At 30.5% G+C, this 12,222-nt stretch overlaps 1 protein-coding gene and 1 non-coding gene across 2 annotated transcripts; both read right to left on the bottom strand.

Annotated features, from left to right (window-relative positions):
- Window positions 1–585: 585 nt before the first annotated feature.
- On the bottom strand, window positions 586–1,875 carry MYB67 (myb domain protein 67). The gene is made up of 3 exons (XM_089715482.1): window positions 1,746–1,875; window positions 1,543–1,672; window positions 586–1,392 (listed from the first exon to the last, which is right to left on the bottom strand). Exons 1-3 carry the CDS (start codon window positions 1,873–1,875, stop codon window positions 735–737), a joined length of 918 nt encoding a protein of 305 aa, XP_089571608.1. The 3' UTR covers window positions 586–734.
- Window positions 1,876–8,914: 7,039 nt separating this feature from the next.
- LOC149493323 (small nucleolar RNA R71) lies at window positions 8,915–9,021 on the bottom strand. The gene has a single exon (XR_016318630.1). It is a non-coding gene; the product is annotated as a small nucleolar RNA R71 (small nucleolar RNA).
- Between the last annotated feature and the right edge of the window lie 3,201 nt (window positions 9,022–12,222).

Raw genomic sequence — 12,222 nt, 5'->3', positions numbered from 1 at the left:
TTATATGTATAGACCGAGTTCATAACTCCACTTATAGACCAAATAAATGAAATTAAGTATTCTTTAAAAAGTGTTCGGACTTTTTTTTTCTGAGTGTATGGTCAAAAATAATATCGTTTCGATAAGAATTCTTAATTTCATTAGTTTGGTCTATAAGTGAGGATATAGACCTGATCCAAGTAAGTTTTTCCCTAGTTATGAGAAAAATTTATCCACACCTAGGGTATGGAGTATGAACCAATGTTAACCAATTACAAATGATGTTTTAATTAAAATGAGATATTTCTAACTACACGTTGAAAAAAAAAATTTTAATTAATTTGGTGTATGAGAGCATCCGATACACTCCATTTAAATAAGTCTTATCCCACCGGTTAAATGATTTAAATTGAATCTTTGCAATTGTTTTTTTATAATTTAGTTACCGCGAAATAGGAGAGAGTTCTATTCTTTTCCAATTTGATCATATTGTAAAGTTGCATTAACTTATCAAATTCGGGTAAAATAATTGTCAAAGAAAATAAAAAGTTTGGTATAAATTAAAATCCATTAGGCCTTCCAAGAGAACTCATACGATATTGGGTCATCATATAATTAAAGATGAAGCAGAAATAACGTACATTGAAATGAATTGTCAATTAGAAATAATTAAACATACATTTTCCTTGAAATATGTGTAATGCACAATCGACTTAAGCAAAATCCACCAAGTAGTGAGAGCACTATGTGTGGGTCTAAAAGTTCCATGCAAGATCATCCATAGAACTGAGTTCACGACACATTGAACTAGAAAACAATGTGGATTCCACAAAATCAAGACCAAACCCAGAGCTGTCAAATGAAGCATCTATATCATTGATACCTTTGCTTTCATCTAGCTTCTCTTTTACTAGGTTTTCTTGTTCTTGTTCTTGCAAAACTTCCAATCTTGGGGGTTCAAAGGGCTCAACAATATTAATGGTGTTATTCGTACCCAAATAGAAATTTTCATCTAACACACCAAACCCAGATGGGTTCACTACTAGAGAAGAAGGTGATGAAGAAGAAATAATAGAGTCGTTTACAGTCCAGAGAATGTTGGGGTTTTGATCAACAGAGGCCAATATGGGTGCCACTGAGGTTTCAATATTTCTGGCATCAGCTGGTAGTGTTCGAATAGGTTTTTTTATCTCCATCTGTGATGAATTGACTGAGATAATTGGAAAAGGTTGTTGATGAGATTGTGGCAAGTTGGACACAACCTTGTTATTGGCTCTCTGATGAGAAGGGATTAGGTTATGAGTCTTTGGGTCTAAACCTTGTGAAATGAGCTTTTTCTTTATGCATGAGTTCCAAAAATTCTTTACTTCGTTGTCTGTCCTTCCAGGTAGATGTTTTGCTATTTGTGCCCATCTGGCAATGTGCATATAAAATTTAGAAAGTAAGGAAATAGATATAAAAAGTGGATTAGAAAAAAAAAAAAAAAAAGTGAATCATAAATTTTATATCCAAATATATATAAATTAACATTTTTGTGTTGAAAATTGAAAGATTCATAATCACCTGTTGCCTAATATTCTATGAACATCAATTATAATTTGCTCTTCATTAGCAGAGAAAGAACCCCTTTTGAGATCTGGCCTCAAATAGTTTATCCATCTCAATCTGCAACTCTTACCACACCTCTGCAAGCCTGTATAATTTCCAATACCAATCAATAATATTACAAAAAAAGCACATAAATTAGCAAATATATTAAGATTTACCTGCAAGTTTTGGGACAGAACTCCAACTTCCATGGCCATAGGTGGTGATATATTTGATAAGCTTCTCATCTTCCTCAGGGGACCATAGCCCTCTCTTCACTTTCTGTTTAGTGCAGCATCTATGACCCATTGCAATTGGTCATAGAACTGATATTTTCAATTCTTGTATATATATGCAATTACACTCCTTAACTCAAAAGCTTTTCTCTCTTTAAATATTTGAATATTTAAATATTTACATCAGATTAGTTTATGCATGCATGACATGTACACTTCACCGTAAAAGGTTGTTAGTGAAGAAAATTGCAAGGGGAAAAAAATTGCTTTTATTTAAAGTACGTAGTTCACATTTTTTTAATTTATTTGTTATTATTTTATAGGAAAAAAAAGGGCAAAACAGGTTGCAAGTGATGGTTCCCGTTGGATAGAAATATATACTAACAGTTTTCAAGTGTTAATTTAGAACAATAACACATTTAAAAAATAAAAATGAAAATACTAATTGCAAAATAGCTTAAAATTTGTATTTTTTTTTTATCATTAAATAAATTTTTTAATATTATTAGATAAGAGCAAACCGGTAAAAAGCGAGTAAACTATGCACAAATTAGCAAGTAAAAATTTTTCCTTAAAGAAAAAACAAGTAAAAAGCTAATAAATTACGACATTATTAGCCCTGTTAAGCTACGGGGTTTGGAGGAGTGTTTAGTCTTTTGACTAGGTTAAAACACTATATTAATTTTTTATGGCTTTCGATAATATAACATCTATGTAGCATTTAGGGGATATTTCATGAAATGTTATCCTTCATAAGATTTAACTTTATAATTTTTTTTATGACGCATTTACTCATCACTTGTCTTTATCTTATTTTCTGCTGCAATAAATTCATACCTTTTTATCGTTTACATTAAACAGCTAATCAAACAAATATTTTTACCAAACAGTTACTGGAACAGCTAAAGTTGCCCAATAGAGCCTTAGTCTTATACCCAAAAAAAGATAAGGAGATACTCACAACTAAATAAATAAATAAAAAGACTAATAAATAATGATTTTCATAATTGGTGAAGGTATATGCAATATTAATAATATTATCTTTTACAATCTAGTTACTGAAGTAATAATTTAGCATTGAATATCTGTCGTTGTGCACGATATTTGAAATTTGTATTCTAATATCTACATTTTTTTTTTTTTTAGCAATTCGTGTTTGAAGCTTACTAGTTCGATTAATCCAGATTCACACTGGGCAATCTTATAAAAAGGGCAAAGCCCTTTCTCCCGAGTGCTTAAAATGATTTTATACTCAGAGCTCGAACTTGAGACATCTGGTTAAAAGAGAATGAATTTCTGTTATCCCATCTCACCTTTTAGGAGGATAATACCTACATTTCTTGAAATATTCTCAATTTAGTTAAAAGAATAAATAAATAAATAATTTGTTGAAAACTATACAAAAAATTGGATTAATCGGACTTCAACTCTTAAATTCAAATACACATAGCTTAATATATATGAGTTTTGGTCCCACCAGCTAAAAGATAAAAAATTGCTAGTGTCAATTTGAGTGTAAGATAGATTACTTTTTGCAACCTATAGTCGTTGGCGTGTCTAATGATAATACTATCACTCTGAAAAAACTGTAATTTGCATAATTAAATCAAACTTTGCCTAAACAAAAGGTTAATTGCTTTGACAGATTTCAACAAAATTTTCTTTTTCTTCCTTCTACAGTATTCATTTCTTTATATTTATTAAATTTGGTTTATTACATCCAAATGATTTGAGCAGACAATAAGAAAAACGTTCATAGGTTATAAAATTCAATACTTTATAAAAAAATGTGCTGGAATTTAAACTTGAGGTGCACTCATGAGGAAGGCTCATAGGTCCAATTGAGTGTTTTAGTAATCTTCCCTTTCTTTTACTTTTCTTCTCTCTTTCTCTCTCAATTCTTTTGCATTTTATCCTTTTTTTTAATTTATTATTCATTGCAGTATATTACACAAGCAACAAAGAAACACATGATTTGAAGAAGAAATTGACCAACTTGATGCATTATGTTTGTGATACATTTAATATAATTAAATGTACTTTTTATATAGAAATATATTTGATCATATTAGTGTCAGTCTCTAGTGAGAAAAATTAGATTGTTTGATGGAAGAAGACAGACAAAAATACAAGGATCAAAAGAGAAACATAAGAAAGAAAATAAAATTGCAGACAAAATTAATAGAACTTTCTTCATCAAAAATCTATTTGAGTTCATCAATTTGTACAGCTACCAGGAGAGGCTATCCTGTTAATATTATTTTGTCCATTCACTTATATATACTAGTTTTCTTAAACGTGCATAAAAAATCTATTTGAGTTCATTAATTTGAAGAGTTATGAGGAGGCTATCATGTTCTATAATTCATAATATTATTTTGCCCATTTACTTATATATACTAGTTTTTTGGAACGTCGGTTGCACGTTATTTGTATTTATTAATTTTTGCATGTTATTTATATTTATTGATTTTTACATATTGTAAGTACAAGTGATTTAATATATATATATATATATATAATGAATAGTTTACATTACTAAATATTTAAGAGTATTGATAAAATAGAAAAAAGAATGGTAGGTTTTATTATTATAGTTATTTTTAGTAAGTTTTCTCTATAATTTCTTTTAATTTTTATTTCTTTTATTTTATTTTAGTTAGAATTATTTATATTTTTCAATAAAGTTTTCTTAAATCATATTTCACTTGATCTTGCAGAATTATATAGGATTTTTTTAGGAAAGCAACCAAAAGTGCAAAAGAGGATTAAAAGCAAAAATTTGGCCACAACATTCAGCAAGAAGTATGCCCAGGCCGTACTACCCAGCATCCCCATGCTACTCTGCAGAGTTCAACTTGGGCCGAGATTACAAATTAAGCCTATGATGCCTGCATGAATATGCATGAAGATATTGTGGGACATGCTTTATTAAAGCTGGAGTGTTATTCCGATGCTAAGAGAGTCATAATTGGGAAAAAAATACAAATCCTAATCAGTTTTCTATCTCTAAAAAATTTCTTTCTCAATAGAGATCCATTTTCCTAAAACAAATCCGAAGATACACTATGACAGATTTTTTCGCAAGTGCATGAAATCGGGACAAGTAATAAAGAATGAGTAAAGTATCATCCCACAAGGATTGTATACTAAGTACCAAAACTGTGTTAACTTACTATTATTTTGATGACAATAAGGAGAATTATTTTAAAGAAAATCTAAATAAGTAAAAGAGAATAAAAAGAAATCAAGCAAGACAATTCGATGTAAACAAACTAAGGATTAAAAGCTACTAGGGATTTTGATTTCACTTAATTCTATCCAATTTATTTTATTAGTTTGATAATCAGTTCAAGTAGGGAAAACAACCCTAAAATCACTAATAAGCTCTCATAATGTATTATTAACTATTTTAACCCGGTCTAATTACCTATCTTCCAATAGCGCAATCAAACATGAATTAAATTATTAAGTTTTATGGTTTATTTATGAGTTCATAACCTAAGGTTGTTAACTTATGAAAATCCTCAATGAGTCAAACCATATACCTTTCACATCAAGTTATTATTCTCATGTAATTTATTACCCTTTTCATATCAAAAACCCTTCTCCCGATAGTGATTAATGAAATAAATTAATTCAGGGGAAAAACTTTGTTTGTAAGCATTAAGTTCAACAATAAATTATATTTTGAACAAAGAAAAGCAAATCCAATATTATAAATTGGAGTTGAAATTAAGCTACATCAAATCCCTAGTATGAGAGTTTAGTTCGACATAATGATTAAATAAAACTAAATTAAATTTATGAAATAATCCCATAAAGAATAATAAACAAAAAGAGAGTTTAGAAATAAAAACAAGTCAAAGATAAGCTTGACCGGCTCCCTTGAATCTTGACACCAATTTTCAATACTTGAAGTCTTGAAGAGAGAAAATTATGTAGGAATTAATAGAACAAAAGATGGAATATGGAAAATCACCCACAATCATGGCTAGTCTCTCTCTTTATATAAACTTTCTGAAAATATCTTCGTGTTCCTTTAGGAAAGTGGATCTCCTATTGAGTAAGAAATCTCCTTGAGGTAGAAAACTGTTTGGGCTTTGTATTTCTTCCCGATTATGACTCTTTCAGCGTCTAAATAGGATTTACTTGATTGGCACGTCAGAAAAGCATTTCATGGACGTTCTTGGCCTAAGATAAAATCTGGTCTTCAGCATGGGCATGCTGTCTGGCACGGTTTGGGCGTGCTAGGCTTTGAGTCCCTGAGGTGGTTGCAGCACGGGCCATGCTTAGATGAGCACGCGTAAGGATCGACAGTTACTTGGGGCACGGGCATGCTCTCTGGCACGACTTGGGCTTGCTAGGGTCTGGGGACTTCAAGGTAGTTGCAGTATGGGCCGTGCTAGAGTGAGCATGCTCAAGGATCAACAGCCTCTTGTAGCACATGCGTGCTCTTTGGCATGGCTTGGGCGTGCCAGCTTCTGAGTCTCTGTTCAATTCAACACAGCACGCGGGTGCTAGATGACACGCCCCTGGTGTGCCAGATTCTGAACCTAGGAACACACTTTTCTGTATTTTTGGTTGGTTTTCTATAGAAATGCTGCAAAATTCTCCAAGATCAAATGAAATGTAATTCAAGGAAGTTTTCAATTAAAATGTAAATAAAACTAAATAAAAACTAATCAAAGTAATAACAATATTGAAAATTCCTAATAAAAACTATATTAAAAATATTATAAAAATAACATTTATCACTCTAGAAAGTCTATATAAAAAGAGAGACTAGTAGGGCTACACTTGACCCGCTATGACCTAACCCAATCCAACTTGACCCAACCCAGCAGATCTAAAGATATAATGGGTTAGGTTGGGCAGGTCATCTTTATAATTCACGGGTTGAGTTGGGTCACGAGTTCACTAGATAAATCCATAAACCCGACCCAACCCATGAATAAATTATGCATTATTTAGTTAATTCGATTTGATTTGCAATTTTGAATATAAATAATAAATTATTTACATATTTATTAGATATTACCGTTGTTATTAGGGTATATTGTATTTTAAAACATATTATATAATTATGTTACTAAATATTTTTAATTTTACTATTTGTCTTTTTTATTAAGAAATTTAATTTTTCATTGTTGATTATGATGATGATAATGATGATCATATTAAGAAATTTAATTTTAATATTGTCATTGGAATATATTTGTAGTTTGTGAAAATTGTCGTATAATTAAGTTTTTAAGTATATTTAATTTTTTGAGTAATCCTCTTAAAGAGTTGTATTTTATTTAAAAATATTTTTATTATTATCATTTATTTGACCCATTGGTTTACGTTGAACCCATGCCCAACCCAACCCATTTATAACCCGTGGATTCACATATTTAATGGATTGGGTTGGGTTAAAAAAATCATTCCCGCACATATAGGTCAGGTACTTCAAATCAATAAACCCAACCCACGTGCAGTCTCAGAGACTAGCTAGTTTAATTATCATCTTCCATTCTATTATTCTTTACTCTACATAGTTTTCTCTCTTTAAGATTTCAAGTATTCAAGTGTTAAGATTCAAGAACGCTGCTCAAGCCAATTGTTGACTAGTTTTTATTTTTAAATTCTTTTCTTGTTTATTTTCATTATGGGATTATTTACATGTTTAATTGAGTTTAATTTATTTACTATGTTGAACTAAATCTTTTTACTAGAGATTTGATATAGTTTAAATTGAATTTTAATTTATTAATATTAGATTTTGTTTTCTTTGTTCAAGAAAAATTTATTAGTGATCTTAATGCTTCCAGGTTGAGTTTCTCCCATAAATTGATTTATTTCATTAATCACTGTCGAGAGAAGGGTTTTTGACATGAATAGAGTAATAAATTTCATAGGAATAACAACTTGATGCGAAAGCTAGATGGTTTGACTTGTAGGAGGTTTTCATAAAATTAAAAACCTTAATTTTTGGATTCCTAAATAATCATAGAACTTAATGATTCAATCTATGTTTAGTTGCACCATTGAGAGATAGGTAATTGAATTGGGTTAAAATAGCTAATAAAACATCGAGAGTGTTATTATCGATTTTAGAGTTATTTCTCCTTCTTGAATAATTAAAATTGATTATCAAACTAATAAGATAAATTGAATAGAATTAAGTAAAGTCAAAATCCATAGTAACTTTTAAACCTTGTTTTTTTTTTTCAACAATTATTTTCAACAATTACTTGCTCGGTTGCTTTCTCATTGCTCTATTTTATTCCTTTATTTTCAAATATATTCTCCTTATTGTAGTTTAAATAATAGAAGATAAACACAATTTTGGTACTTGGTATATAATTTTTGTGGGATGATACTCTACTCATTTTTTATTATTTGTTGTGATTTCATACACTTGTGAATTTATCTGTCAAGTTTTTGGCGTTGTTGCTGGGGATTGGCGTTACTAATATTAATACTAGTTACCCTATTATTAATTTAAACATTTGTTTTTCTTTTGCTTTAATTTTCTTTTACAAGAGTTTTAGGTGATTTATACAAAGAAAATCTCGTAGCGTTGAACCTCTAGTGTTTTATCCAAAAATTGAACAAACTTGCTAAAGAAATAATGATACAAGGAGAGGTAGAGAACAAGAACAAGAAGGCAATTAATTATGGCACACTTGGAGAATCCAATATTGGAAGACCAACCATATCTGCAAAATCAGTTCAACCAAGTGGTTCAACATGTTGTTCACACCTTACGATATTACACAACCCCTTCTCTTAATGGGGCTATTTCAAGTATCACCAGACCTAGGGTGGAGGCTAACAATTTTGAGATTAAGTCTCCAATTATTCAGCTGCTCTCCATCTCATTTCAGTATGGAGGTTTGTCTAGTGGAGATCCTAATGCCCACATTACAAATTTCCTAGAGAATTTTTATACACTCAAGCAAAACGGAGTTTCCGAAGATGCCATAAGGTTGACATCATTTCCTTTCACTCTAAAGGACAAAGCTCGTTCTTGGTTACGATAATGCCTTGCTGGAATTTTTACTACTTGGGAAGAACTAGCCTAAAAATTTTTGGTGAAAATCTTTCCATCGTCCAATACCACAAAGCTTCAAAATGAGATAATGACATTTGCTCACCATGATCAAGAGAGTTTGTATGAAGCTTGGGAGAGATAGAAAGACATATTGAGGAAGTGTCCACACCATAATTTACCCAAGTGGTTACAAGTTCAAACTTTCTACCATGCATTGTCTCACAGGAAGCAAAATTGAAATAATTCAAAATTTCAAGGCTGAAATGGAGAAAATCTTTGAAATGATTGATCTTGGAGTCATGAAGTGCTTCATTGTTATCAAAGTGATGCAATCTAGTGATGACATTTTTATATGCCAATAGAAATACATCTTTGACATTCTAAACAAGTTCAAAATGCAAGATTGCAAACTTGTGAATACTCCAGTTTCCACTAGTTTGAAGCTTGGTAAGGATGAGAATTCTCAAAAGGTGGATGATGGTTTATATAGAAGCTTAATTGGCAGCCTTCTATACCTCATTGCAATCGAGATTGACATTCTATTTACTGTAAGTTTATTCTCTAGGTTCATGCATTCTCTTAGAGAAACACACTTTACAGCTGCTAAAAAAGTGTTAAGGTATATCAAAGGAACTAGCACACTTAGAATTTTTCATCCCCACATCTATAAAAGAGATTATAAAGCTGGTTGGTTATTCTGATAGTGACTAGGGTGGCTGAATTGACAATTCTAGAAGCACTTATGGATATTTATTCTCTTTGCGCTAAGTTTTTTTAGCTAAAACTCAAGGGAATAGAAAACTATAGCTTAATCAACAACAGAAGCAAAGTATATTACTGTCGCCTTTGCTGTAAACCAAGCTATTTGTTTAAGGAAGATGATGAAGGACTTGGGGATGAACAAGAGAAGTTACCAGGATCATAAATGACAACATTTCAGTAGTTTCAATCTCAAAAAATCCAATTTTCACAGTTGAACAAAGCATATCAAGATTAAGTTTCACTTTATTAGAGAAGTTCAACAAACTAATGAAGTATTACTCATTCATCAGAAGATCAACTAGCTAATATTTTACAAAGTCATTACCAAAAGAAAGATTTGAAGCTCTGAGACAAAGATAGGTGTTTGTCACCAAAATGCCAAAGAGGAGTGTTGAAGTGTTGGCATTTTAGTCTCCAGCTCTTTTTTATTTTCAGTAGAAATAGACAATTAACATATATTTTATTCTCCTAGTTTTTAGGCTTATTTTCTTACTTAGTTTTACCTGATAAGTAGTGGTAATAAAATATATAAGTTTGTTATTTTTCCTGTGTATAAAAATCTTAGTTTTTAGTGAAATAAATATATCAACTTCCATTCCCCTTTCAAACTCTATTTTAAACTTTACTTTCTTTCAACGAAGGTACTTTTGTTTCAAGTCCTAACAGTTTCTCCTTACCAAAGTGGCTTAAATAGTCACAAAAAACAAGGAAATCCACGACAACTTACAACCCTTATAATTTAATCATGCTCTCCAATTGCTAACCCAAACTCACTAAGTCACAGAGGAAGCTGTAGAAACACCCAATAAATCTAACACTAAAGTCTAGCTTAGGAACCAAGAAGAAGAGCATGATTAACATCTTCTAGATTATTATTGTGTAAGGGCACCAGCAATCATCCAAATTTAAAGTAATTTTCCTTTTAAATAAATAAAATCTGCAAGGAATTTACCTAAAAAACATTTCCAAACAAAGAAGAAAAGTTTTCCTTAATATTCTTTTGTTTCTTTTCTTTTTGCAGTGTCATTAGAGATATTTTTGGACTCCTTCCAATGGAGAACCCATCCTGGATAAAATGGAACATTGACCTTTTTTTTTTTTTGGGTATAGCACCGCTTAAACAGTTCCCTTTTCTTCAAGAAGAGATGTTATTGATCCTTGTTCCAATCATATATTGTACAAAAGATAAAAAAAGTGCTAGATAACAGTTCAAGAAATAAAAAAAATGAAAAAAGAAAGCAAAAAATAATTAGGTGCTGAAACGATACGCAAACACTTTGATAACTTCCATGTTAAATTTATACCAAATATTAATTGCAAAATCTGTTGGCTCAAGGGTCAATTTCTAATCTCAGATTTTGATGATTAATACAAAACAAATAAATTTAAAATTATACTATTTGTGCTAATATTTTTTATGCAGAATGTGTATGGAAAGAAATCGTACAAGGCAAGTCCTACATTGAGTGTGAAGATATTCGAAGACCCTAGTAGCTAGGTATTTAGGATACTTTGTAGGATAGAGAGAAAATCCATATATGAGCACAAAAATTATTTTTCTCTCTCAAAAATATTTTTCGGAAAATTAGATTTCTTCAAAATAATTTCTATCGTAAAAATATTTTATTTTTTCGAAAATATTCTTTAAATCGAAATGATTTATTTTCCTAAAACTTAAGAGATTTCTTCTCTAATGTTTTTGGTAATAAAATCATACACTTTTCAGAAATATATTTTGAAAGATCTAAAGTACTTAAATTTATTTTCTTACCTTAAAAACGAAGGAGAATCTTTTTCGTTTTTAGTAAGAGCATCCTTCCGCAAAAATATTTCCCAAATATCGCTGCCGAAAATCTTTTGATCAAAGGAAAATAAAATTGTGTTTTATTCTCTTACCAAAAAGGATAATATAAACTTTTGGTAACAAAGATTTTCATATCTTCTAAATAAGGAAAGAAGATATTCTGATTTCAAAATAAAATCTCTTTCCAAAGGCGACAGCTTCTTAGCTCGCTATATAAAGGAGCTTTCACGTCTTAAACATTGGTGAAGTAAGAGTTTTTGGTTTTAAGAGCATTTTCTCATTGATCAAATCTTTATCTCTCAAAACTTGCTCTCTACCCCCATTTTCTTTTCATCTCTACACTTAACGTTTTCGATATTTAAAAGTGAAAATAATTTTTACAATTACTTTTGAAAAACAGTTCTGTGCTCTAATCGATCTTCTAATCTGATAAAACTGTTTTTCCTGTGCTTATATGGGTGTTTCTTTCTGTCTATTTAACTAGAACCTTCGGAAAATCTAGTGGGACAAAAGGGTAGATCTAGGTGTTGATCTATTGCCTTGTACTGTTGGTTTGTCTCTTACCCTTTAAAAGAGATAACATAGTTGAGGATCTCAAGATGCGTCTTGGGGAGTGGATGTAGGCGAGTTAGTGCCGAACCACTATAATTCTCTGTGTTGATCTTTTATTCCTGAAGTTTGCTTGATACTGTCTTTATAACACTTTTGTTTAATTTTTAGAAACGCTAAAATTGTTAATAATTCAGATGTTCTAAAATGGTAATAAGTCTTATCTATTCTGAACATTAGAACTCTGGTATTCTAATAAAGTG

The sequence above is a fragment of the Jatropha curcas genome, chromosome 10 (genome assembly GCF_041381405.1).
Source record: "Jatropha curcas cultivar XTBG-Jc1 chromosome 10, XTBG_Jcur_1.0, whole genome shotgun sequence".
In the NCBI taxonomy this organism is placed as follows: domain Eukaryota; kingdom Viridiplantae; phylum Streptophyta; class Magnoliopsida; order Malpighiales; family Euphorbiaceae; genus Jatropha; species Jatropha curcas.
Note: the sequence above shows the minus strand (reverse complement) of the source record. Positions and strands in the feature narration are given on the sequence as shown.